The 25,822-nt window shown below is 38.8% G+C and overlaps 3 protein-coding genes across 4 annotated transcripts in view; all 3 read left to right on the top strand.

Moving 5' to 3' along the window:
* LOC108275431 (proprotein convertase subtilisin/kexin type 5) overlaps positions 1–25,822 on the top strand; it is a 62,758-nt gene that overhangs the window by 27,657 nt on the left and 9,279 nt on the right. The window contains exon 10 of one of the 2 annotated variants that reach the window (XM_053685504.1): positions 23,709–23,951. In XM_053685504.1, coding sequence (XP_053541479.1) covers positions 23,709–23,951 — 243 coding nt within the window. Of the gene's footprint in view, positions 1–1,926; positions 2,963–23,708; positions 23,952–25,822 lie in introns of those variants that run through there. The other variant, XM_017486246.3, reaches the window with a different exon arrangement.
* Positions 4,962–6,941, top strand: LOC124627616 (beta-1,3-galactosyl-O-glycosyl-glycoprotein beta-1,6-N-acetylglucosaminyltransferase 3). Its single transcript, XM_047153954.2, has one exon. The coding sequence runs from the start codon at positions 5,053–5,055 to the stop codon at positions 6,352–6,354; it is 1,302 nt and encodes a 433-aa protein (XP_047009910.2). The 5' UTR covers positions 4,962–5,052; the 3' UTR covers positions 6,355–6,941.
* LOC128634891 (proprotein convertase subtilisin/kexin type 5-like) lies at positions 14,100–21,975 on the top strand. Its single transcript, XM_053685507.1, has 3 exons — positions 14,100–14,624; positions 20,599–20,744; positions 21,317–21,975. The coding sequence occupies exons 1-3, from the start codon at positions 14,602–14,604 to the stop codon at positions 21,418–21,420; spliced, it is 273 nt and encodes a 90-aa protein (XP_053541482.1). The 5' UTR covers positions 14,100–14,601; the 3' UTR covers positions 21,421–21,975.

Genomic DNA, 25,822 nt, shown 5'->3' on the forward strand with positions numbered 1-25,822 from the left:
CGCTTTGAAACCAAATGTTCCCCATTGTCTTGTCAGTCAGCTCGCCTCACTCTTCTTGTCAGTCAGCTCACCTCACTCTCATCATTTGATAAATGAAATCTGACTCCTGCTGATCTGTTCTGTGACTCTGACTCATACGGCTCATGCTAAATTTAGCAGCCGCGTTCAGTTTTTAATCGGAGCGTCTGTTCGGTAATTTAATGAATTGTTTTTTATTAATATATAAAAAGCAGTACGACAGTATGGTTGGTGCTGCGGTGGGCAAGTGATGTTATCGGTGTGCGGCCGAACACCGTGTAACACCGGTAACACAGACTATCTCATCAAGCCAAACGTAGACATGTGATATACTGAAACACTCGACTAGCTACGTTATGGTTAATCTAGTGACCTCATGTGCCCAAGATCGGACTGCCATAAAGCCTATTTTATTAAAAACTCAAGTAAAATACACTCATTACGGCCGCCGATAAAGGTCAAATTAGTTATGCTTCAACAAACGCGTAACCTATCTAGTTATAATTATTCTTCAGAGACTCAAAATTTTGAAATGCGGCGACTCCTAGAGCTTTCAAGCTACATGCACCAAACTCATCACAAACCTTCTTCCTATTCTGACTTGGTGTGCTAACTGAACAGAATGACCGTTTTCCTGTTATGGAAGCTCAAAGTGGCCAAAATTTCCATTGACGTCCATTGAAAAATTTGGACTGTTATAACTCCTAAACCTTTCAAGCTGACAAACTTTGGAGAACCTTTCAGGCTGTTGTGCGTTATGGTTTTCCCATAGCGGATGATCAAAAAACCCCAAAACTCCCATGGACTTACATTGATGGAATAATTTCAAACATTTAGAATGGCTTTGTTAAGCCAACCACAAATTTTGTTGTGATGAACTTCACTTACGGTGGTGCTTGAAAGTTTGCGAACCCTTTAGAGTTTTCTACATTTCTGCATAAATATGACCTAAAACGTCATCAGATTTTCACAAACGTCCAAAAAGTAGATACAGAGAACCCTGTTAAACAAATGAGACAAAAATATCGTACTTGGTCATTTATTTATTGCGGAAAATCATCCAATATTATATATCTGTGAGTGGCAAGAAGTATGTGAACCTTTGCATTCAGTATCTGGTGTGACCGACACCCTTGTGCAGAAATAACTGCAGCTAAACTTTTCTGGTAACTGTTGATCTGTCCTGCACATCCGCTTGGAGGAATTTTAGCCCATTCCTCAGTATGGAACAGCTTTCTTGTTAATTTATGCAGAAATGTAGAAAATTCTAAAGGGTTCACAAACTTTCATGCACCACTGTATATAGTTAGATTTTCTGTTTCATGGCATCCTGATGGTGCTACATTGTATTCAGCCATGCAGGAATAAAATATACTTGGTCACACTTCATCAATCCAGCCTGTGCTGAATTTATTGTATAATTTTATTTATTTTTAGATACATCTCTTTTACTTTTTACTTTTTCTTAGCTTTCCACTTGTGTATCTTGTAATGAACTCTACAAGAAAAGGCTGCATACAGAGTGGGTGGGTTGACATGGAACACCTACTCAAGCATGATGTCGGGAAACTACAAGCCCATCATCCAAGGAGTTGACAGTAAATATTTCAGCGGTCTCATGGCCATGGAAAAAACTCCTGTTTTCTACCTAAATCCCACAAACGGCTGCCAAGCTTTTGTCAGAGATAAAGGGTTTAATATCTTATCATTTTCATATAAAGCATTCGCTTTGCTTTAGGAAGGATCAGGCTAGAATCTAATAAAGTGGCTATGAGAGTATTACTTAGAAACATTCAACAAACCTTTGAATGTCCACATGCATGTCCATATCACAGTTTAATTTGAACATGATAATTTTGCATTATTTGTGTGGGTTTTTTTTTTTAAACTGTTATGTTCTTTTCACAGCTTTGTGTTTGGAGGCTCCAGTGTCACCACATACCCAGGTTGAGGATGATGAGATGAATCTGAGGTCTCGGGTATACCAGCACACATCTGCCGCCCTGCCTGCTGCTCTGATCTTGGCTGTAGTCCTTGCACTGGGCATCTTTGCATTGACACAGGCCCGTGCCAGGAAGAGGCTGTGCTGGAGACAGAGTTATGAGAGGCTGAGCGGGACGGCGGGTGCCAGGCCTGATCCACGCCCCATGCCTCATGGAGTACCCGAGCCTGAGGACAGCGGAGATGATGCAGACGTTGTGTATACAAGTCGAGATGGATCCATCTATCGCAGGTATGGATTCATACACAAACCTGAGCCTGAGGAAGAGGAGGTGGATGAAGCCAATGAGAACACAATCCTCAATCGAGCATAAAGAGAGCAAAGGGCATGTTGAGATACCCTTCGAGATTGGGATCCGGATAGTTCCAAATTTTATATTGCAGTTTACTTTTTTCTCAGTAAAATGAAGGTTAGCATGCATCATCTCTCAATGTAAAATATTTTATATGTAAGAAACACCTATAATACACGCTTTTTTTAATGAATGGTTAGTTAAAAAAAACTTTATAGCATGCAATACATTTGAATCTGTAAATAAGTAGCTATTAGTGAAAGTTTAAAATTGATAGCTGTAGTAAATCATCTGTCGAACTGTGTTTAAATGAACAAATAGAAAACAATATTCTTTATAACTCCAGTTTCATAACTGAGTGTTTCCAAGGAACAGGACACTTTCATGAGTGTCCTGTTCCTTGGAAAAGACATATGCAAGTTTATCAAGTGGCATGTTTGCTGCTTTGTAAATATAGCTGTATTTGTTAAATTGCTTATTGAATTGCCAGTTCATATTGTAACAAATAATTTGTAATGTTCCATTTGTATAAATATAACATGTAATTCAGATAAAATGCCTTTTAAGTCTTTAAAGTGTTTAATAAATAAGTGTTTAATACTTTAAACACTTGCATTGTGTCATTTCTATAGTACAGTGTTAAGCACTATTTAGGCCTGGCTTCTAATACAGAAATGAATGAAAATCTAACATACACCCACATTTGTCAGGATTGACAAAAAACACCAAAATCTCCTAAACCCTATTTACATTACAGTTACTGTGGATGCCTCTATAGCTAAAAATTAATATAATAATACAGAATAATAATACATTATCCTGGCCTTATTGTGATTATGGCTGGGGAAGGAAGAATGAACAGGAGAGGATTACAAAAGGGGGAGAGCAGAGCAATAAAAACAAAACAAGGGGAGAGGATGTGACAGATCTGGTTTATTGTGTCGCAATGCTTTGCAAAAGTATTCACCCCTCTTAGCATTTTTCCTATTGCATTTCAACCTGTAATTTAAATGGATTTTTATTTGGATTTCATGCAATGGTGAAATGAAAAGAATAACTTGTTTAGAAAAAAAAAATAAACAGAAAAGTGATATGTGCATTTCTATTCACCCACTTTACTATGAAGCCCTTAAATAAGATCTGGTATAACAAATTACCTTCAGAAGCCTCATAATTAATTAAATAAAGTCCACCTGTGTACAATCTAAGTGTCACATGATCTCATATATATATAGAGAGAGAGAGAGAGAGAGAGAGAGAGAGAGAGCACTATTAAATCCATTATTAATAAATTGAAAGAATATGGCACTACAACAAACCTGCCAAGAGAGGGCCGCCCACCAAAACTCATGGACCAGGCAAGGACGACAATAATCAGAGAAGCAACAAAGAGACCAAATATAATCCTGGAGGAGCTGCAAAGCTCCTCAGTGGAGATTGGAGTATCTGTCCATAGGACCACTTTAAGCCATATACTCCACAGAGCTGGGCTTTACGGAAGAGTGGCCAGAAAAAAGCCACTGCTTAAAGAAAAAAATAAGCAAACATGTCTGCTGTTCACCAAAAGGCATGTGGGAGATTCCTAAACATATGGAAGAAGGTACTCTGGTCAGATGAGACAAAAATGTAGCTTTTTGGACATCAAGGAAAATATTAACTCTGGCACAAACCCTACACACCAAGAACACAAATCCCCACAGTGAAGCGTGGTGGTGGCATCATGCTGTGTGGATGTTTTTCATCGGCAGGGACTGGGAAACTGGTCAGAATTGAAGGAAAGATGGATGGTGCTTAATACAGGGAAATTCTTGATTGAAACCTGTTTCAGTCTTCCAGAGATTTGAGACTGGGACGGAGGTTCATCTTCCAGCAGGACAATGACCCTAAGTATATTGCTAAAGCAACACTTGAGTGGTTTAAGGGGAAACATTTAAATGTCTTGGAATGGCCTAGTCAAATCCCTGACCTCAATCAAACTGAGAATATGTGGTATGCTGTATACCAGTGAAACCCATCCAACTTGAAGGAGCTGGAGCAGTTTTGCCTTGAAGAATGGGCAAAAATCCCAGTGGCTTGATGTGCCAAGCTTATAGAGATGTATGTCAAGAGACTTGCAGCTGTGATTGCTGCAAAAGGTGGCTCTACAAAGTGTTGACTTTGGGGGTGAATAGTTATGCATGCTCAAGTTTTCTGGTCTTATTTCTTGTTTGTTTCACAAAAAAAAAAAATTCATCTTCAAACTGGTAGGCATGTTGTGTAAATAAAATTATACATACCTCCCAAAAATCCATTTCAATTCCAGGTTGTAAGGCAACAAAATAGGAGAAATGCCAAGAGGGGTGAATACTTTAGCAAGGCACTGTAGTTCTTTTGCCTGTTAGATGATAACATCAGATTGTATAAATACTTTTTAGTCAGCCTTAAAACAATTACATTTATTTACATAAGTGGACTTAAGCGTCATAATTTTTTCAGTGTTTACTGACACCCAGCCTTTTCCTTGTTGAAGAGCAAACATACTCTCAGTTGTAGAAAAACCACACCTATATGGCTTGTACATTAACTGTGTAATTCCTTGAAGCCCTCCCCTACTGCTCTGTAACTGGCCCATTGTCAAGTATTTCACAACTCGCCTGCTATTAATGCTGCGTTTTTTCTGCAATGTCACAGTCAATCATTGAGAGTGTTTGCTGGTCGAGCTGAGTTTGAACGCTGATACATACAGCTGTTTCACCTAGAAATGGCTTTTAAGGGAAAAAAGTTTTGGAGATATATCTCTTTATGTTTTTTTAGCTTTTCACTTATTTACTTTGTAATGTACTCTACAAAAAAAGGCTGCTTAGAGAGTGGGCTGCCGGACATGGAACATCTGATCAAGCACAGTGCAGGAGAACTACAAGCTTGTTCAGCCATCATCCGAGGAGACATGGATGGAGTCAACAGCAAACACTTTGGCAACCTCCTTGCTGGGTGGAAAAAAGCTTCTCTTTTATCTGAGTCTTTCTACCTAAATGTCACAAAGGACTGTCAAGCTTTTGTAAGAGACAGTGGGTTTCTAACAGCTCCTTTGAGCAAAGAGGAAAGAGACTTTCCAATCGCTTACTCTATGGTTATCCATGAGAAGATTGAGATGTTTGAGAGGCTCCTGCGTGCTATTTACACTCCTCAGAATGTTTACTGTGTTCATGTGGACCAGAAGTCACCTAAGATCTTTTCTGAGGCTGTACAAGCTATTGTGTCTTGTTTTCCCAATGTGTTTGTGGCCAGTAAGTTAGAGAGTGTTGTCTATGCCTCTTGGTCACGAGTTCAAGCTGACATCAACTGCATGGAGGACCTTCTCAAGTCTCCTGTCAAGTGGAGGTATCTCCTCAACACATGTGGGGCAGATTTTCCCTTAAAAACCAATGCAGAGCTTGTTCGCTCCCTGAAAAATCTCAATGGAAAGAATAGTATGGAGTCAGAAGTCACACCCTCACACAAAAAAGCCCGCTGGGAGTACCATCATAACATCACCAATACTGTGACTCGAACAGGTATTAAGAAGACCCCTCCACCCATCGGCACCCCTATGTTCTCTGGGAATGCATACTTTGTTGTTACTAGAGAGTTTGTAGAATATATCTTTAAGACTCCAGAGATCCAGAACTTCATGGAATGGGAGAAGGACACGTACAGCCCAGACGAGCACATGTGGGCAACACTACATAGGATGCCTTCGGTGCCTGGCTCCAACCCCCCCAATGAAAAATTTGATGAGTCGGACATGCTGGCCATAGCGAGGTTGGTCAAGTGGAGTTATCATGAAGGAAACATAAAGAATGGAGCACCATATCCACCATGCACTGGGACATATAGACATGCAGTGTGTGTTTATGGAGCAGGGGACCTGAACTGGATTCTGAAGCAGAAACATCTCTTTGCTAACAAATTTGACCCACAAGTGGATGATATTGCTATAAAATGCATGGAGGCTTTTTTACGGTACCAATCAATTTATGGTCAGTCTTTATTTAGCATAGGTAAAACAAAAATAATTCAATAATGCTGCTACACATTTACAGAATGTATACCAGCTGTGTACATTTTTTCAAGTTTATTCAAGAAAATATTCTATTGTTCAAAGTTCATGAACCTTAATGTAGCGAAGTCAGTAATATTTGAAATTAGCTTTAACAGTTAAAAGATTTTAACACTAGTAAAACAGACAAACTTCAGAAGAGTGTGTATGTGTGTCTGCGTGTGTGTCTGCTTGTGGGTGAACTCAGTCTCATGGCAATAGATGAGAGAACTATTAGCAAGCAGTTAATTGTAAGACTTTGTTACAGATTTTAAATCAAGACTAAAAACACTTTTATAAGTTGGCTTTTTAATCTGTGCTTCTGTTTTAAGTGTTTTATTTGTTTGATGTTTTTTTTTTCTTTTAAATACTCAGTATTTTATTTGTCATTTTATATTGTATTCTATGTACAGCATTAAAATTAAATAAAAAATCTTTTGTTTTCAATGTGCTTTATAAATTAAATGTACTTACTTGTATGGTCAAAATAAGGTTCTTTTATGCATTTTGCCAGAGACATTATGCAAGTGCTAATTCTCTATTTGTTAAAAGAATAAAGACAATACACTGTACTATCTTAACTTATCTTGATTTATTTCATCCTAAAATTGACAGGTAACACGGAATAATAAAACAATGTGTTATTATAGCAAGTTAAATATATATTAGAACGTGTTATCAACAGTTTATTACAGTTTGACTTGTTGAATTTTGATATCAGTCCTCCCAGAGGACTGATAATTACCTCCCAGATAGCAATTTGGTTTTGGGACAAATTTGGCTGCGAGTTTGTCCCACATACCACCTGCAATTACGGACCAAGATTGGCCCGAAAACCACTTGCTGAAAGTAAGAAAAACCCATGCCAGAAATAAACCAATATTCACCCACAACTTATCCATGTACACAGAAGCCAGCCATAACTGGCCCACAAAAATGCTGGAATGTCCAAATGTCAGCCAGAAAAGAGCCGTAACTGGGCCAATATTATTCTAGAATCCCCAAAAGTGAGCCAGACAACAGAAATAACAGATAAAAATACAAATATAGAAAAATTGGTATATTATATGTATGTATGTATGTATGTATGTGTGTGTATGTATGTATATATTAGAGAGAGAGAGAGAGAGAGAGAGAGAGAGAGAGAGAGAAATGACATGGGGCAGGTGCAGATCAAAGTCTTTATTTTTACTTAGCAGGCTACACACAGGCACACGGTAGCTTGGTGGTTAGCATGTTCGCCATGTGCTGCGGGGGTTTTCTCCGGGTACCGGTTTCCTCCCCCAGTCCAAAGAAAAAAGACATGCATGGTAGGCTGATTGGTGTGTCTAAAGTGTCCGTAGTGTATGAATGTGTATGTGATTGTTGCCCTGCGATGGATTGTCCAGGGTGTAAACTGCCTGATGCTCCCTGGGATAGACTGAAGAAGGAGTAAGCGGTAGAAGATGGATGGAGGATACACACAGATAATGCGGTCTAGACAGGAACAGATGGTCTAGCTTTAAACATGAGACTGGATACGAGGCAAGGCACATCAGCCAACAGAAGGAGGACCCAAAGTCAAGGCGCGTGTCCGCAACAGTTCAGTCATGTGCACGCGCGCACTCAGAAGCCGTGAAGCAGTGCCATCGCCTTGTGCCCGATGCTCCCTGGGATAGGCTCCAGGTTCCCCCGCGACCCTGAAGAAGGAGTAAGCGGTAGAAGATGGATGGATGGATTATTTTGGCCTTGGCCCACCTTGAAGATATGTCTGATGTTGTGCTCTATGTACACTTGTATAGACACTTGTTGATTTGTACAATATACCATAACTTTTTGAAAACTGTTGTTCCTGGCTTCCCTAATTTAGAGGTCTTTCCAGTTGAACTGTGAGCTGGTTACTCTGTACTGCTCAACCTAGACTGTGTCGTAATACTACATGTTGATCTAAACGGTTACCAGTAATCTCCATGATGTTACTTGCTTGGAGATTTTGAACAACTCTCATCAAGCTCCTCAGTTGCTCCATAACCATTTCTTGTTTTGCAGTCAGGACATGTAGCAGTGCTGTGCTGTGCTGAAACATTTAACACACATTTTAATGTTACCACATCACTGTTGACAGTCTTACACTTGCACTGAATATATGATTGAAGATGTACAAAATAAAACAAAGAAATCCTACATCTTATGAATGGATCACAACATGGTATGCTTTTCCCCAGGGGTCTGGGTGGTTTCTGATGCCACACTGAATGTGTTGCTTGCTCAGGAGACTGTAAAGATTATTCCTGCCACAATGATAGTTCAGGTGTGTGGTTCAGTGATATTCTTGCAGAACTTTTTTCTTGCAACAGTTGGGCAGTCTGGTGAAGTGGTTGGGTAGGAGTTACCTCTTCAGGCAAGTCAATAGCTTGACATAAAGAAGACCCAAGACTTCTTTGATTCCATTCAGATCCAGGAGCAGGACTCATATCCAACAAGGATGGTGCTGAAGTGTCTTGAAACTGTGTAACACCTGTAGACTTTTGGGGCCATACAGAGGAGGTGATGCATCTGGAGAACTTGGTTGAAGCTCATCATAAGTTGATAGCATGCTTCTTTTCAATGGTGGTGGTTGTATTGGAGGAGCTTGTGGTAAACTTCTTTTTGGGTGTAATGTCCTCCCCATCACTATCATACTCAAGATGCCACCTGTTTCGTCTCCTGAAATTTCAGCAAAAATCTCCTAAAGTCTATTTACATTAGTTACTGTGGTTGCCTCTATAGCTAAAAATTAGAATAATAATACAGAATAATAATAATAATACATTATCATGGCATTATTGTGATTATGCCTGGGGAAGGAATAATGAACAGGAGAGGGTTACAAAAGTGGGGAGAGCAGAGCAACAAAAACAAAACAAGGTGTGACAGATCTGGTTTATTGTGTTAGTTCTTTTCTCTGCTAGATAGTAACATCAGATTGTATAAAGGCTTAAAACATTTACATTTATTTACATAAGATTTAAGGACTTAAGATTTAGAATTTTTTCCATGTATGCTGACCACCCAGCCTTTGCTCTGTTGAAGAGCAAACATACTTATACTGTTTGTACATTAACTATGGAATTCCATGAAGCCCTCCCCTCACCTCCTTTTAATGCTGTGTTTTTTCTGCAATGTCACACTCACTTTTTGAGCGGTGTTTGCTGGTTTCATGAGCTGAGTTTGAACTCTGATACACACAGCTGTTGAATGAATTTTTCAGATAAACCTGTTCCAATACATCTGTTTACTTCGTTTATATTATTTACATATTTTTCAGATAGCCCGTAAAAAGTACAGTGGCCGTCAAGTGCAAAACACACTAGCAAATCAGAAAACAAATTAAGAAATCCGAAAACAAATTAAGAAATCATAAAAAACAAATCCGAAAACAAATTAACGAATTCAAAAACAAATTGACAAATCAGAAAACACATTAACAAATCAGAAAAAAACGGAAAAGGTAGGTACATTTTGTGAATGGATTACTTACCGCTGATTGGACGACACATCTGTCAATCAAACACTGGGATAAGTGAGAGACTTTAGTAATCTAGTATATAGTTATTTATCTCTTTATTTTCTTTTATTTATGTAGTATTGTTTTGGTAATATTATTATTATTATTATTGTTGTTGTTGTTGTTGTTGTTTCTTTTTCCATTTTATTTAAAATTTCTGCCAATCTACTGCCCACACTCCAGTCCAGTAAGTGGCGGTAATGCACTTTTAGTTGGTTTGCCAACTGCCATTAAAACAAGAAGAGGAAGAAGAACATCTGTCAATCAAGATACACAGAAAGTACAACAGGCTGCAGCGCTGCGTTAGTACTGGAAAGTCAATTCGTGTGTGGACGTCTTAATGTATTGTCCTTACTTCGACTTAAAATATAGCGTTCTGCCCAATTTCTGCAGTTCATAGGGAAAAATCTCGAAGTTTTAAAAGAGACACGACAGAACATGGAATTTCACTTTATTTTCGCATTCGCATAATTGCCAACATGTTTGACAGGCCTTTGCAGCATTTCAACAAAAGTATGTTGTATGAAAAATACAATCGAGGAAATAAGTATTGAATGCGTCAACATTTTTTTCCCAGTAAATATATTTACTGAAAGAAAATATAGGCTATTCACATGAAATATTCACCAGACATTGGTATTAACTCAAGAAATCTGGAAACACAAAGAAATCCAAACATTAAAATCCATAAATGAAGTTATGTGTAATAAAGTGGAATATCACAGGAAAAAAGTATTGAACACGCTAACTGAAATGTATCTAATACTTGGTGGAGAAGCCTTTGTATGTAATGACAGCTTCAAGACGCTTCCTGTATGAAGAAATTAATGGGCCGCAGTATTCAGGTGTGATTTTGGTCCATTCTTCTAAACATATTGTTTTTAAATCTTGTTCAATTAGATTCGAGTCAGGTGATTGACTGGGCCATTCTAACACCTTGATTTTTTTTTTTTCCTCTGAAACCAATTGAGAGTTTCCTTTGCTGTATGCTTTGTATCATTGTCCAGCTGGAAGGTCCACTTAGGTCTTGTCATCATCCTGGTGGATGGCATCATATTCTGCTCAAGAATTTCCTGGTAAAGGGCTCCATTCATCGTGCTTTCAATTATACGAAGTCTGCCAGTACCATGTGATGAAAAACAGCTCCACACCATGACGCATCCACCTCCAAACTTCACTATTGGTATAGTGTTTTTAAGGTGATGTGTGTCTTTTCCCAACATGGTGTATAGTATGACAGCCAAAAATGTTAATTTTGCTCTCGTCTGAGCAGATTACACTCTCCTAGTATTTCATAGGCTTGTCCAAATGAGTTGTAGCAAACTTTAAATGAGCCTCAACATGCCTTTTCTTTAGTAATGTAGTCTTACAGGGTGAGCATGCATAGAGGCCATGGCGGTGGAGTGCATTGCCTATTGTTGTGATGATGGTACCTGCTGCCTCCAAGTGTTTCTGGAGCTCTTTCCGAGTTGTCCTTGGCTCTTGGGCTACTCTGCTGTCTATTCTTCTGACTCCCTGGTCAGAAATCTTGCGAGGAGCTCCTGTGCATGACCGGTTGATGACTGGGTGATGTTGCTTCCACTTGTGGATAATGGCCCCAATGGTGCTTCCTGGATGATTCAGGAGTTTTGAAATATGTCTGTATCCGATTCCATCAATATGTTTTGCAACAATAAGGTTGTGAAGGTCCTGGGAGAGCTCTTTGCCTTTACCCGTCATGAGATGTTTCTTGTGTGACACCTTGGTATCGAAAGGCCTTTTTATAGAACATCAATTTACTAACCCAGCTGAGATTAATTTGCACAGATAGGGGGTATAATTACTTTCTAACTACTTACCAGGGATGCACCAAAATGAAAATTCTTGGCCGAAGCCGAATATAATGAAAACTTGGCCGAATATGTTTTTTCGCGTTTTTTCCATTTATTTTGCCATTTTTTTCACCATTGCATAAATTAAATAGTCAAAATGTGCTTTATACTATTTTGTCTTGCTTTTCAAAGAAAAAATAAATTACAAAAACTACAATTTCCGAATATTTATTTAACACAGAACTTTTTTTTTCCATTCCAGCAGGCATAGTGAAAGGAAATTCTCTTATATTGTACTTATCATGTACTCTCATATTATGAACTTCTATTAAATACCTATAATGAATGAATTCATTTAATTACCTTGTATTCATTTAATTACCTCTTTAAGTAAGCTGATCAACTGCCATTTTTCTTATAGCTGGCACATGTATTTTCTGTGTCTTGAAAAGACTTATTTTCATAGTGTGCTGTGTGTTTTGTTTTGTCTATCTGGCTGGCACCTGCACCAGTAGAAACCGTCCACGCACTGCCGTTATCAATGTGTACAATGTGTATAAATACTTCTGTTTTGAATTAATAAAACGGAAGTCTCTGTGAACATTCATATGTGTCAGTGTGTGTGTTCGTTCGGACTCTCCAGGCGCCTGAACTCTGCGGTAAACCACACTTTCTAGCTCATAGCAGCACAGAACTAAAAGTTAATAGAAGTAATGGTAGAACAGGCTGGAAGGCATGACGGAAGATCTGAAAGGCATAATCTGAGATACATGGAAATCTAACACATAGTCTACCAGCAAGGCACAATATAACTTTAAATAAATAAATTAGTAAAATAAAAATATTTTTATGTGGTCATCTTTGAGCCCCCCTTGAATAGCCTATGTTAGGCCTATAATTGACTGCTGAAAGAATGTAACACTCTGTAGCCTACAACAAAAAAGTGCATTAAAAAGTGCATTAACAAGAGTGCAAAAAATGGTTCTATTCAGTTATATACAGCTGATTATATTGGGGATATATACCGCTCGCACGACTGCTTGAAGGCGTGGGCTGCGTCCGAAACCGAAACTGTTTGTTTATTCAGAATAAGGTCAATAATTAGATTATTGCTGTCCATATAAACGTAGTCATTATTACTTTATTTCACTAAATGACTTACTGTTTATATTTATATGAATATTACATTTTCTACAAGCCTGTTAATAAAACAACCCAAACTCTGACTGCTTTGATAGATTTAAAGATGGACTTGCCACATTGTAGTCTTTGACAGCACTTCAGCTGCATCCTACTGTTTTGGCTTCTTTCCTCTGCCACACTGAGAAGTTGTTGACAGCTACCGATTTGGAAAACCTCTTCAAAGCAGAACTCAGCCCAGCAGGTAGTAACCAGAGGCAAAAAGAATCCAAGACATTTTGCTTTTGATCAGACTATCTCCTTGACTGTGAAGGTTTGTTATTTGTAGTTTAACAAATGTTCTGTTTTTGGTGAAATTCAGAAAACTTTAAAGGAATACTTCACATGAAAATAAAAATTGTCAATTAAGTTGTTCTAAACCTGTAGGACTTTCTTTCTTCTGTAAACACAAGTACAGTTTTATTTGGTCTCTCCTGTTCATACAATGGCAGTGGATTGTAACTACCTTTCAAGCTTAAGAAGGGACAGAAATATATCATAAAAGTATTCCATGCAACTCTTCCTTATGTTCTGATGTTATGTGCTGATTGCTCATTGATGCAGCATACATGTGGTTTCTTGAGCCAGCATAGTAGTTCGTATGGTGATGACGGGAGTACATTGTATTGCTGCCATTGTACCATTTTATGTTCCACAGTCCGTTCGTAGTCTCCTAGGGACAACACCAAGGTGTTGTACAGAGGTAACGAAGCTGTGTCCAAGAACAGCAGGGTCATTAATAGTAGGCCAAAAATTAAGCCACAGGACACGTCTGGAAAAGACATAAATGCATCCCGATATACCAAAACCGAATGGCTTTAGTTTATCATAACCATCAACATGCCACAGATAGTTTGGCCCCATTTAGTGGTACGTACAAATCGAACAAATCTACGCTGTGTCCTCTGAGCTATTCCCTGTGGGTTAAGTTCTTGCAGCAACTGCATAACATCACGTTTTACACGTAACTTGTGTTTCTGTTGAAGTGCTAACCACATTGTCCGGTACCAAACAACTGTCCTGGTCCACGCAGCTCTGCTCTTATCGCATTCCTGACTTCATTTAATGGGGAATAGTTTTTTCTTCTAAACAGACCTGCATCCTTTATACGTGTTTTCAGCGAGCGCAAGCTAATCTTTATGTCACGGCATTTTAATAGCATATCCAAAATCACAGCACATAAATCTCCTTCCTCAAAGTAGCGCTTAATAAATTCCATCTTCTTCTTTCTTGCCAATATAAACTTTTATCTTCTAAGATTTAAAGTTCTGTGTACAAGAAGCAAAGTAGTTTACAATTTCTTACTTCCTGTGTATCTTGATTGACAGATGTGTCGTCCAATCAGCGGTAAGTAATGCATTCACAAACTGTTCCTACCTTTTCCGTTTCTTTCTGATTTGTTAATGTGTTTTCGGATTTGTTCATTTGTTTTCGGATTTGTTAATGTTTTTTCTGATTTGCTAATGTGTTTTGCACTTCACGGCCAAAGAAAAGGCCTTTGACAAAGAAGAACGTATTGAAATCACTCTCATGGCTGGATCAGGAAGCTGTTGCTAGGTTGCGATGGACTTTAACATGAAACATGGCAAGCGCTGTTGCCAAACTTATTATCAAATTAAAAAAGACCGGAAGTGTTGCAGACCAACCAAGAAGTTTACGTCCATCCACTGATGAAGGCACAACCGTCGTGTTGCTGGCAAACATAGTCCCCTATGTATGGAGACAGTTGGCACACCCAGGTAGCGCTCCATGTTCAAATACATGATATGAGCAATTTAAAACAGCTGAGTATGTTACAGTAATATTCATACAGGCTTCTGATTAAATATCTAGAAACCACCGTTTGGTTCCATTTCTTAACAATATATTAAGCTTTTATTAAACACATAGTCATAGAGAAATTGTGAAATAGTTACTGCGCAGCTGTCCGAATCCTGATTGTGGAAATCTCTGTATACAAAATTATAATATTAATAAAACAAGTAATTAATAATTATAATGGACAATTAATCAGAAAAATAAAGAATTATACTAGTTTATTCATCAGAAGTATAGCGTTGTAATGGAGTTTAAATGTGTTAATTCAATGCTGCCTCTAGCTTTTTGGGGTTCCAAAGCACATTTTGTGGGTGTTGGCTGGGTTTTGTCAAGTAGTTTTAGCAGACATCATTGCAATCGTTATAGGCTGAATATTCATTCACTGATTCCACACCTTTTTGCAGCACATCAGTGCTCTTAGGTTTTGGGAGTTCATCTGAACTGGCAGTATAAAAGAGTCAGAGACAAACATCTGTGCCCTTCTCCTGTGGCTATTTCTCCTGTAGTTACTAAACCACTGCTGCTAAATTGTGCTCTTCAAATAAAATAACACCCTGGCACAAAATTCAAATTCTCGTACAAATGATTTATGAATAAATCTATTCATATTAAATAAAATGAGTAAAACTATAAGAAAAGGGAAGTCCAGCAGAACGCAAACACAATAATGGAGACATAGACTTGATGTTTACCAATTTTAATTAACTGGTAAAAAAAAAATTTTATCCCAAGTTTATGTGCATCAATTCAAAATCAATGGAATTGGAAAGATAATATCCCTAGAGATCACTTAGGGATCGCTTTCTTTGTTTAACAAAATATTTTAAAATCCTTTTATTAATATTGTTTAGTCCTAGCTTGTGTGGAGCATCCACTTTACAAGTCCATGTGTATGGCTCTTATTGTAGAAACAATACCATATTTAAGGAGCACATTAATATAAAACCTATAGTTCAAGTTAGAGCCAGCACTACTGTCAGAGCCATGCAGTATACAAAAATAATACACACTTACTGAACACTTTCTGATCAGATTAGAAAATTCAACCGTGCTACGTTATAAAACAATATAATAATAACAATTAGCAAATAGCAAATTGCTTAATTAAGTTCCAAAGCATGGTAATATACAAATTGTAAGCTCTTTACTTGTACTGTGGTAGGCCAAGTGCTATATTGAAATTTAAAACTCTGTAATTCTGTTCTAGTTAGTGGACTATCTGATACTGAAGTGGATGATGAGGTTTATGATTTCTTATGCAAATATATATGCAAATTGCTAGTGTTGTGATGGTAAACAGTGATGATGCTGAGTTTGAAAACACTGTAATAGAAAAGTTTACATGTGGTTTAGCCATTTAAGCACTACAGGCTGAGCAATTCATGTCAGTCGTTATATTCAAAGTAGGCATTTCCTTGCAACAAAGTTTTTGCTTGCTGAGCGTCATGAATGTTGCGAAATTAAGTGGCAAGGATTTAAGACAATTATCCAAACTTGAGAAAATCCATAAGTCAAACTTGACACGGTCCCTGTAGAAATAGATAAAGATGATTGCTATCCTTCATCCAGAGCAGCAGAAGCCTTGCATTGTTTTGATGCAGGTGACAGTCCTCTGATGAACAATGCTATATTTGCTATTACAGAACACCCTGTCCTTGTCAATAGCTCAGAAAAGAGAGTTCCAAGAAAAACAATGCATTAGTCAGGACACTGACATCGTCTTTCAGCATGAAGATATTCCTGAAGAATGAGGACGCGCCCATTCCGGATGAGTGTACATGGTATTCTTCTTACCGAAAAAGCATGTTAGTTATGATAGCAAAGACCTAGTACTGTTTTAGAAAAGAATATGGGCACATTTTTTTCATTCTGCTTTGGTGAGCCACACTCTGTCCTTGTCAACAGCTCAGAAAAGGGGGTTCCAAGAAAGACAATGCATTAGTGAGGACATCATCTTTCAGCATGAAGATATTCCTGCATAACATGCAGTTGCAGAATGAGTGCCCATTCCGGATGAGTGTACCAGGCATTCACATGCGGAAAAAAGTAAAAGTTTGCTGAACTTGCACATGCATATTACACATAGCATATGTTCTTACCGAAAGAGCATGTTAGTTAGTAAAGGCATGAATGACCCCCCAGACAGGGGGGGTGAATGTAACCCTCCCTGGTGGTTGATTATATGAGACCACCGCTGTGTTGTCTGACACAACTAGCACATGGTGACCTCTCAACTGAGGAAGAAAGAATTTCAGTGCTAGGAATACGGCCCGCATCTCTAGGCGATTTATATGCCACTCCATGCCACAGCTGGACAGCCATTTAAGACTGCACCCCAGCCCGTGAGGGACACGTCTGTCATTGCCGTCTTGTGGTAAGGAGACACCCCTAGAGTGTGACCCGAGGCAAGAAACTGCGGGCAGCTCCAAATACTCAGAGCATGTAGGCATCGCGTGACACTGATTACTCTCAGAGGTTTCATCCGAGGATGAAACCTCTGACTTTTCAGCCACCACTGAAACGATCTCATGTACAATAGGCCCAACGGTATGACATTGGCTACTGCTGCCATAAGGCCCAACAGTCTCTCGTAGAGACTGGAGGGGATGCCCAGACCTAGCTTAATCTTGCTCAATGTTGATAGGATCAATCCTACATGTGATGGGGATAGAACCACCCTCATCGTTGTAGAATCCCATATAACCCCTAGAAAAGTTGTCCTCTGCACTGGAGAAAGCATACTTTTCTTGAGGTTCAACCTGAGCCCCAAGCTCCTCATGTGGGCGAGAACAACCTCTCAATGTTGAACCGCCTGTTCCCTGGATTGTGTTAGAATTAACCAGTCATCCAGGTAGTTTAGTACACGGATCCCCTGGAGTCGCAAGGGTGCCAGAGCCAGAGGGGATAAAGCTAGCCCGAAGGGAAGAACCCGAAATTGGCATGTGTTGTCTCCAAACGCAAACCTCAGGAACTTCCAGAGGCTAGGTGATATTCCTGTGTGGAAATATGCATCTTTCAGCTCTATCGTCACAAACCAGTCCTGGAACTGAACCTGTGGCATGATAAGTTTGAGCGTCAGCATCTTGAACCTGTATGCCTGATGACGGTTCAGATGACGCAGATCTAAAATTGGCTACATACTCCCATCTTTTTTGCGGACCAGGAGAAGTAAGTTCCCAAAAAGGAACTTACTTCCTGCGCTAACGTCGGGCTCTGGTCTGTGCTGACTACTGTGTTGAGCACACCTCAGAACCGGGGGGTCGAACTATAAACTGGTAACCCTTTTCTATAGTAGACAGAACCCATGGAGACACATTTGGCAGTAGTTTCCACGCTGCCCGATGGTCTTTTAGTGACGTTAACTATTCCACATTCTATTGGAGGGAAAGCATCAGATTTTTGTTGCCTTGTGACAGCTCTCTGAACAGAGAACACTGAAAACTTGGGGACCACCTTGGCTAGGGGAGGCCCTACAGTAGCACTGGGGGCTACCTGCCCTAACAACCTCATGTCCCCTATACATCCCTCCACGGCCCCTCAGGACCGCTCTTCTTTGCCTGCTTGGCCTTTACGACCATTCTCAGATCAAGCCTAGTAGCAGACTGTGACTGTGGCCTCCCGGTTCCCCTGGCTGTCTGCGGGGGTTGGCGGGCTGCCATACTCGCCTTCTCTGTCTCCCTTGCACTAGTGCTGGCCCGGGCTCCACTCGTGGATGCCCGGGTGAACTCGAGACAACAGGGAAGGAACTGGCGTTTTTGAATGCCACCATATGTCGAGCTCACTCAGCAGGTCTGCTTGGTAGGCCTGCAACACTGTCATTGTCTGCAGTGACCCACAAGCAAAACTACTACTGCATAGGCTTGCCCACCAATGCCACAGTGGCCTTACATGGTAGTTTGGATGGCAAAGCCAGCCCCCCTAATTACCTGCCGTCCATGGAGAGGGATAGCTCGCAAGTGCCTCCTCCACCTTCAGCATAGCTAAATAGCCAGGCCGTTCATTCCCCACAATGGCTGAATAATCCAACATCATGGGGTTATAAATATGGCTTATGCAAGGTTTTCCCCTAGAAGTCTGATATTTTGTCATGCACTTCTGGAAGAATGGGGAGTTTCTGCAGTGTGAGGGATTTACTTTCATTGGGGAGAAAAAGGCTCATCCAGCCTTAGTAATCACTTCAAGCAGCTCTTTATATGCTGCTCTCAGTTTTTAGCACATCCTTCTGGCTCCTCGGAGTTAGAGTTTTGTGTGTGTGGTTTTTTTTCCCACTCCCCCCCCCCCCCCCCCCCTTTTGGCTTACCATAGCAGAAGGAGGAGTCGCAACACGAACTCCAAAATCCAGCGGAGAGCCGAACCCGGAAGACAGAGCAAGAGATAAAGCAGCACTCGTCTCCGGCTCCTCTTCTGGATCCATAAGATCCCCCAACTCGCTTGGGCTGCCGAGAAGAGCGCGAGTCGCGAGCCGAGCTGTTTAATGTAGGCGTTACCATGCGCAGCCTCTCGAGGCTGCCATCGCATGCTACACTCCTAAACACTTCACCCAGAAAGTGTGTGCTATTCCCCGTGATGGAACGGGAGCAAGGCGTAACACACTTTCTGTATTCTTTCTCGCTCATTACTTCCCCTTCTTTTCTTTTCTTTATTCGAAAAAAAGGTATAGACAAGTTTAGAGATTGAGAAAATATAGAGTAGAAGCGGGGTTTTTTTTGTTGTAGTTTTGTCACACACACACACACACACACACACACACACACACACACACACACACACACACATATATGTATATGTATATATGTCACCTGATCTTGGCAGGCCTATAAGTAAAGGCATGATTTTACACAAGGTACCTGATAATGATCCTAACCACACTAGCAAATCCACCAAGGAATGGCTCAAAAAGAAGAAATGGGGGTTATAGAATGGCCTTGTCAAAGTCTGGATTTGAATCCCATTGAAATGTTGTGGGGGGATTTGAAACAGGCAGTACATGCAAGAAAACCCTCAAACATCTTGCAACTGAAAGAATATGGCATGGAAGAGTGGTCAAAAATTCCAGCAAGCCTGGTGTACGATTATGCAAAATGCCTACAAGAAGTTATTTCTGCTAAAGGGGCAATACTAGCTTCTCAGGCCAAGGGTGTCTAGGGCCAATATCTATTGATATTTTTGTTGAATAAATGATTGAAAAAGCTTATTTTCCTTGTGGTTTTGTTCAGGTATACCAACTTTATTAATAGGCACTGTTTCAAAGATGATCAAATGTTTGCTTGTCCAAACATGTCAAAAAAAGCCAACAATTTCACGTGACTGTACATTTCTCTGCTAACCAAATTTATGATTATGAGACTATGTAAGAGGTGAACAGTGAGGTGAACAGTGAGAACATTTTCATGCTTTGAAGCTTTACTAAGTGTAGTGCAACATGTTTGTTGTTGCTTTGTAGGTGTTCGTTTGCTCTCCAGTATGTGGGTGGACTGTGTTCTCTGGTTATTGTTCACCCAGTTCAACAGGCTGCCTTAGGCATCTCTTTGTGCTGTTCATCCTGGGAGAGAAAGGAAAGAGATGGAGTGGAGTGCTGGCCATTTGACCTTTTAAATAACATTATTCTCTCTGCTTACTGTTTAAAGAGAACATTTAACCTGCTCATTTTATTCCTATTATTCATGGTGTAATATGTATATCTGTTTAACTCCTTATAGTCCTGGCTTATTATTCTTTTTTTTTTTTTAATCTTCAAGCATTTAATTCAGGAATTACTATGAATTATTGAATATCTACAGTGAACCTAATGGAAATAAGGAAATGTATTTAATATGGTTCCGCTTAGTGAAGATTTAAAATGGATTATTGTGAGGTTTGAGCCATAAAGGTTTATCATCAATTCTCTGTGTATAGGTACAGGCACCAGTGTCGCCATCACTGCCCCCAGAGGAGCTATGAGGAGCCAAGTAGGGGTGTGTGTCTCAGCTGCCCAGAGTCCTGCTTAGACTGGGGGAGTGAGACGCTCTGTCTGACATGTCAGACAGGCCACTTTCTCCACAGTGCGTATTACATCCACCTGAGTAATTTTACCCATCCCCTTTTCTCTCATCCATTATGGCTGTCTGTGCTTTAGCTATATGCTTTGTAACCTTTACTCCTATATCCTTTATATGACTTCACTAGCTAGCAGGCATGTACATAAGTGTGTGTGTGTGTGTGTGTGTGTATTCATGATGTTAGAGCGAGCACAAGTGCATTGGTGTCATGATATTCATTTAACTTGATATCCACACCTACGTCTGAATGCAAACCAGCAAAATGCAAAGTGTGAAATCATGGTTCAGTGCTGTGAAAGTATAGCAATGCAGTGGCACTCTAAATCATGCAATGAATGTTATGTAAAATTCAGCACACAGATGAAAGAAATCATAGGTATTAGACAAGATTAAAGAGATGAATCCATGAGAATCAGGGTTTATTAAATGAATGAGAACAATAAAGACATAGTCATGCATTAAGATAAAGGAGAGAAAAGATAATTGAAAGACCATCAGCTCTGAATGTGTGATCGCTTTGTAGTATTGTTTTTTAAGGGGATCAATATTTGGATGTTCTTTTTCTTTGTTTCCAGATGGAGCCTGTGTGAATGAGTGTCCCCAGGAAATGTTCGGAGATGCCAGAGGATGGCGCTGCCAGCCCTGTCATGCCTCATGTCTAACCTGCCATGGCCCATGAGCTAGAGACTCTTACAGGTGCAATGGCTGGAACCATCCCATTTATGGGACGTGTCCCATCATCAGATGCCCTAAGGGCCAGTTTTTTGATAGTATGTATTAAAAGAGCACCTAAATTAAGAGAGCACTAGCTTTACTCTTAGTGCATTTTGGGAAGACATGACATCATTGAATTCATATAACAGATTGATGATATGGGATTTTAAATATAGAGTATTCTTTAGTGGCCAGATATTACATATTGTCAAAGGAAAAAATGGAAATTTAATCCTGTATTGTATATTTATTAGGTGAAAAGGACACACAAAGTATCGGATGTTCCAAAATTATATTACAGTTTAGTGTTTCAGTTGTAAAAAAAACTTTAAAACATTTATGAAACCCAAAAACCTGAAAAGGCAAGGCAGATAATATCAAACAGTAATGTTTAGTGTTGTGTGTGCTTGGTATTAATACTCACGAATCATAATACATCCATGCAGTGTTGTGAATTAATCACTTTTTAATACATTTTGAATAAATCCACCCTGCTGACTGAGAGAAACAGCATGAAGTGTGTGTGTGTGTGTGTGTGTCTGTGTGTGTGTATATATATATATATATATATATATATATATATATATATATATATATATATATATATATATATATATATATATATATATATATAAACTATGACTTTAGGCTGTGTTTTGCGGCGTTTCTTAGAAATTAGTTTGCATATAGTGCAAGCCTCACCTCTGCTGGACACCTATTAATGTTGCATGTCATATGATTTATAAGCAAATAAAGTTTACTTGATACATTACAACCCTGGCAAAAATTATGGGATCACCACACTCATTGGCTTTTTTACTTCATAGCATATAAACAAATCACAGATATGACTCAAAACAATTTTTATTTAATATCATCATGCAACATACCTCAGACAATTTAAATTAAATTGTTTTAATTTATGGCATATGTTTTACAGATCAAGTAGAAAAAAAACTGATGGAATCAACAACAACAAAAAAATCAAAATTAATACTTTATTGGTCTTCCTTGGGCTTTTATGACGAATGAAAATAATGAAAAACAATATTCTCCATCAAGCTGGTTCCAACTTTCTCGAATAGCGGTTCACAGATCAGCTTTGCAGGATGGAGCCTTGTCATGGACCAATTTTTTTAATTTCCACTATAAATTTTTAATAGGACTGAGATCAGGACTGTTAACTGGCCATGTCGTTGAGTTGATATGCCTTTCCTGAAGAAAAGCTTTAACACTCTTTGTTCTGTGGCAAGATGCATTATCAACCTGAAAAATGACTTCATCACCAAACCTATTTTCTATCGATGTATTGAGAAAAGTGTCCAAAATTTCAACCTGTGCATTGACCGTTGATGTCTCCCGTGGTCCTTTAACTTACATGCAACCCCATGTCGTTAATGAGTGCAGAAATTTGACTGTTTTCTTCTGGCAGTCATCTTCATATGTTTCATTAGAACAACACTAGACAAAAGTTCCAGCATCATCTCCTTGGTGTAGATTCATGATTCATCACTGAATATCACGTTGATCCAACCATCCACACTCCATGATTGCTTCTCTTTAGCCCACTGTCACATTGTTTTCTTCTGTTTAGGTGTTAGTGCTGGATTTCATTTGGCTTTTCTATACGTAAATCCCATTTCATTTCAGCCGATCTCTTACAGTTCTATCACAAACATTGACTCCTGTTTCCGACCATTTGTTTTTCATTTGTTTTGTTGTGCATTTTCTATTTTCAAGGCATATTGCTTTGAGTTTTCTATCCTGGCATTTGTTATCTTCCTTGGTCTACCCATATGTTTTCCTTTTATAACCTTCCCAAGGTCCCACAGAGTCAGCCAATGCTCCCCCTGGAGCACATAAGGTTAAGGGCCTTGTTCAAGGGCCCAACAGTGGCAGCTTAGCAGTGCTGGGGCTTGAACCCGACCTTCTGATCAGCAGTGGGGGTGAATACTTATGCATTCACAATTGTTATTTTTTTTTTTTTTTGTGTGGATTTTTTTGCAAACAATAATATAGTACAGTACATACAACATACAGTCAGCATACCTTTTTATACAGTAATTTTTTTTTCCAGAAAATGTTTTATATTTTATCTTAATGATTTATTTGCATTTAGAGACTCCATAAAAGTGCAACCAAAATATCAAGCTTAATATTATGTTCAGCCTGTTGATTCTTATTAATCAGTATATCTCATTAATATAAGTGCCACCCCGCCTCATGTATATGCTTTGCATATGTGTTTTTCAGGATGTACTTTTCTTTACCTGCTTTTGAATGGCATGTGTAAAGCCAGCTGTCCAGAGGGTTATTTTGAGGACTTGGACCAGGGTGTGTGTGGGCAGTGCCATGAGTTATGTGCTACATGCTCTGGGCCTCTCTCAGATGACTGTGAGAGCTGCTCCACTTTGGCACCGAAGCTGTATGAAGGCACATGCTCAGAGGAGTGCCCTGTTGGCACCTATTACCAAACCACCAGCATGGAGTGCCAGGGTGAATATACTTTACACATTATGCCATAAAAACGACTTATTAAGCAAACTGATTAAAATATTATTAAATATAATTAAGAGGACAGTATAATTATGCAAGACCTGTAGACTTGTGTGCTCTATTGTCTGTTTAAATAATGTCTGTCCTGTTTGGTGTGTCTTATTAGCTAAGCCAAGTCCAATTCACCTGAGGCATAATCTAAAATTATATGTTTAATGAGCGTAGGAAGGTGAAATTAAAACAGTGTAAAAGTACAGTCCCCTCCGAAACTATTGGAAGGCAAGGCCAATTCATTTGTTTGTGCTATTCTCCCTTCAGTCTTCTCTTCAGGAGGTGAAATGCATGCTCAGTTGGACTAAGATCTGGTGATTGACTTGACCAGTCTAAAACCTTCTACTTTTCTTTTGTTGGGTTGGCAGTGTGTTTTTTGTCATTGTCCTGCTGCATGATCAACAGATCTTGTGTAGCATGGAAGCATGACAGTGATGCATGAGCACAAATTTATGTTATATCCAAAATGCTCCACTGTGTGCAAGGGCTTGGGGAAACTGGTACAAGTTTCTTAAGAGGTTTAGTTAAATTTAAGTTTATTGTCATTATAGGGTGCATTTGCATGCTTTCAGTGTAACTTCTGTTGTTTATTATAACGGAAGTGATCTGTTAGTAACGAGGCCGTGTAGCTCCTCATGCGTGGTGTAGGTGCACTGATACACAGTGGGAGCGCAAGTAAGATCTGTAATGTCTAATTATAATACTATGATCAAAGTAAACATTAGTAAAAGAATATGCCCAAAGGCAGTGAGTAACAGACACACAAGATGCAGTAAAAGTGAGATTTTATTATTCATTTAGGACTGTAGATTAATTCTGTGCTTTTTGTGCAAACATAAAAAGTAATGCGTTATGCATTACTTTTTATGGATGCAAAAAAAACCACAGAATTAAACTATAGTCCTAAATGAATAATATATATTCTGGTGTGTATTGGGTTCTTTTCAGTCTTATATAATTGGACAAACAGTTGTATAAAGTTTTGGTCTGAACTTTATATTTGTATATAATCCATACTCAGTTTGTGAAAATAAAATCGTTAGTTGCAACCCTAATTAAAATACATCTGTATCGAGTTATTTCGAAGTGAAATGATACAGTTTATTGATTGATTGGCACAGTATTTATTTTCAGCCACTTAGTTTGCTATTTAACTTTTAAATTACCAACTATACGCATCAAATGATAATTTGGTGAATTGTTCAGATTTATTAGTTAACACATTCACAGTGCAGTATTCACATGCATATTAGAAAAGAAGGTATTGTCGACTTTTTAATTAAGTTAAGGACAGATTGGGGAAAATATTTTGGATTTGTTTCTTACAATAGTTGGAAGTAACTAGTCATCAGTTATTTAGTTAACACCTGGATGTATTTTGTCTAATGTCTTAATGTGAGATGGCATCTCCGAGCTAACAAAGCACGCCTTAAAGTTGTTGTTCTGTCTGGTTTCGCCAAAACTAAAACTAGTGAGACGAGGTACATTTTGCACCAGGTTTACCTCTGGAGTCAACTTGAGGACACTGACAGGAAATCCCTCAGAAATGAAACCCAGCAAAAAAAATAGTTCTTTTCTACTTTTTAAAAAATAAACAAATAAAATAAATGTGACAGACAATAGCATTCTCTTTTTTAGTTTTAAATATACTAAATATATTTATTAAATGTAATAAATAAGCCTAATAGTAAATAAACATGACAAGCAGTTTTAATTATCTTTGTTAACTAATACAATAAACATGAGAGATGAACAGTGAGAAAATGAACTTTACTGTTTTACGATACGATCCATAATGCTCTCTGACTCCTTATCAGCGT

This window comes from Ictalurus punctatus, chromosome 14 (assembly GCF_001660625.3).
Source record: "Ictalurus punctatus breed USDA103 chromosome 14, Coco_2.0, whole genome shotgun sequence".
Classification (NCBI taxonomy): domain Eukaryota; kingdom Metazoa; phylum Chordata; class Actinopteri; order Siluriformes; family Ictaluridae; genus Ictalurus; species Ictalurus punctatus.

Coding starts and splice junctions, on each gene's coding strand:
- LOC124627616 (XM_047153954.2), top strand. CDS start 5,053: ATGGCTTTTAAGGGAAAAAAGTTTTGGAGATATATCTCTTTATGTTTT.
- LOC128634891 (XM_053685507.1), top strand. CDS start 14,602: ATGGAGACAGTTGGCACACCCAG. Junction 14,625..20,598: donor GAGACAGTTGGCACACCCAG/GTAGCGCTCCAT, acceptor CTCTGTGTATAG/GTACAGGCACCAGTGTCGCC. Junction 20,745..21,316: donor GACAGGCCACTTTCTCCACA/GTGCGTATTACA, acceptor CTTTGTTTCCAG/ATGGAGCCTGTGTGAATGAG.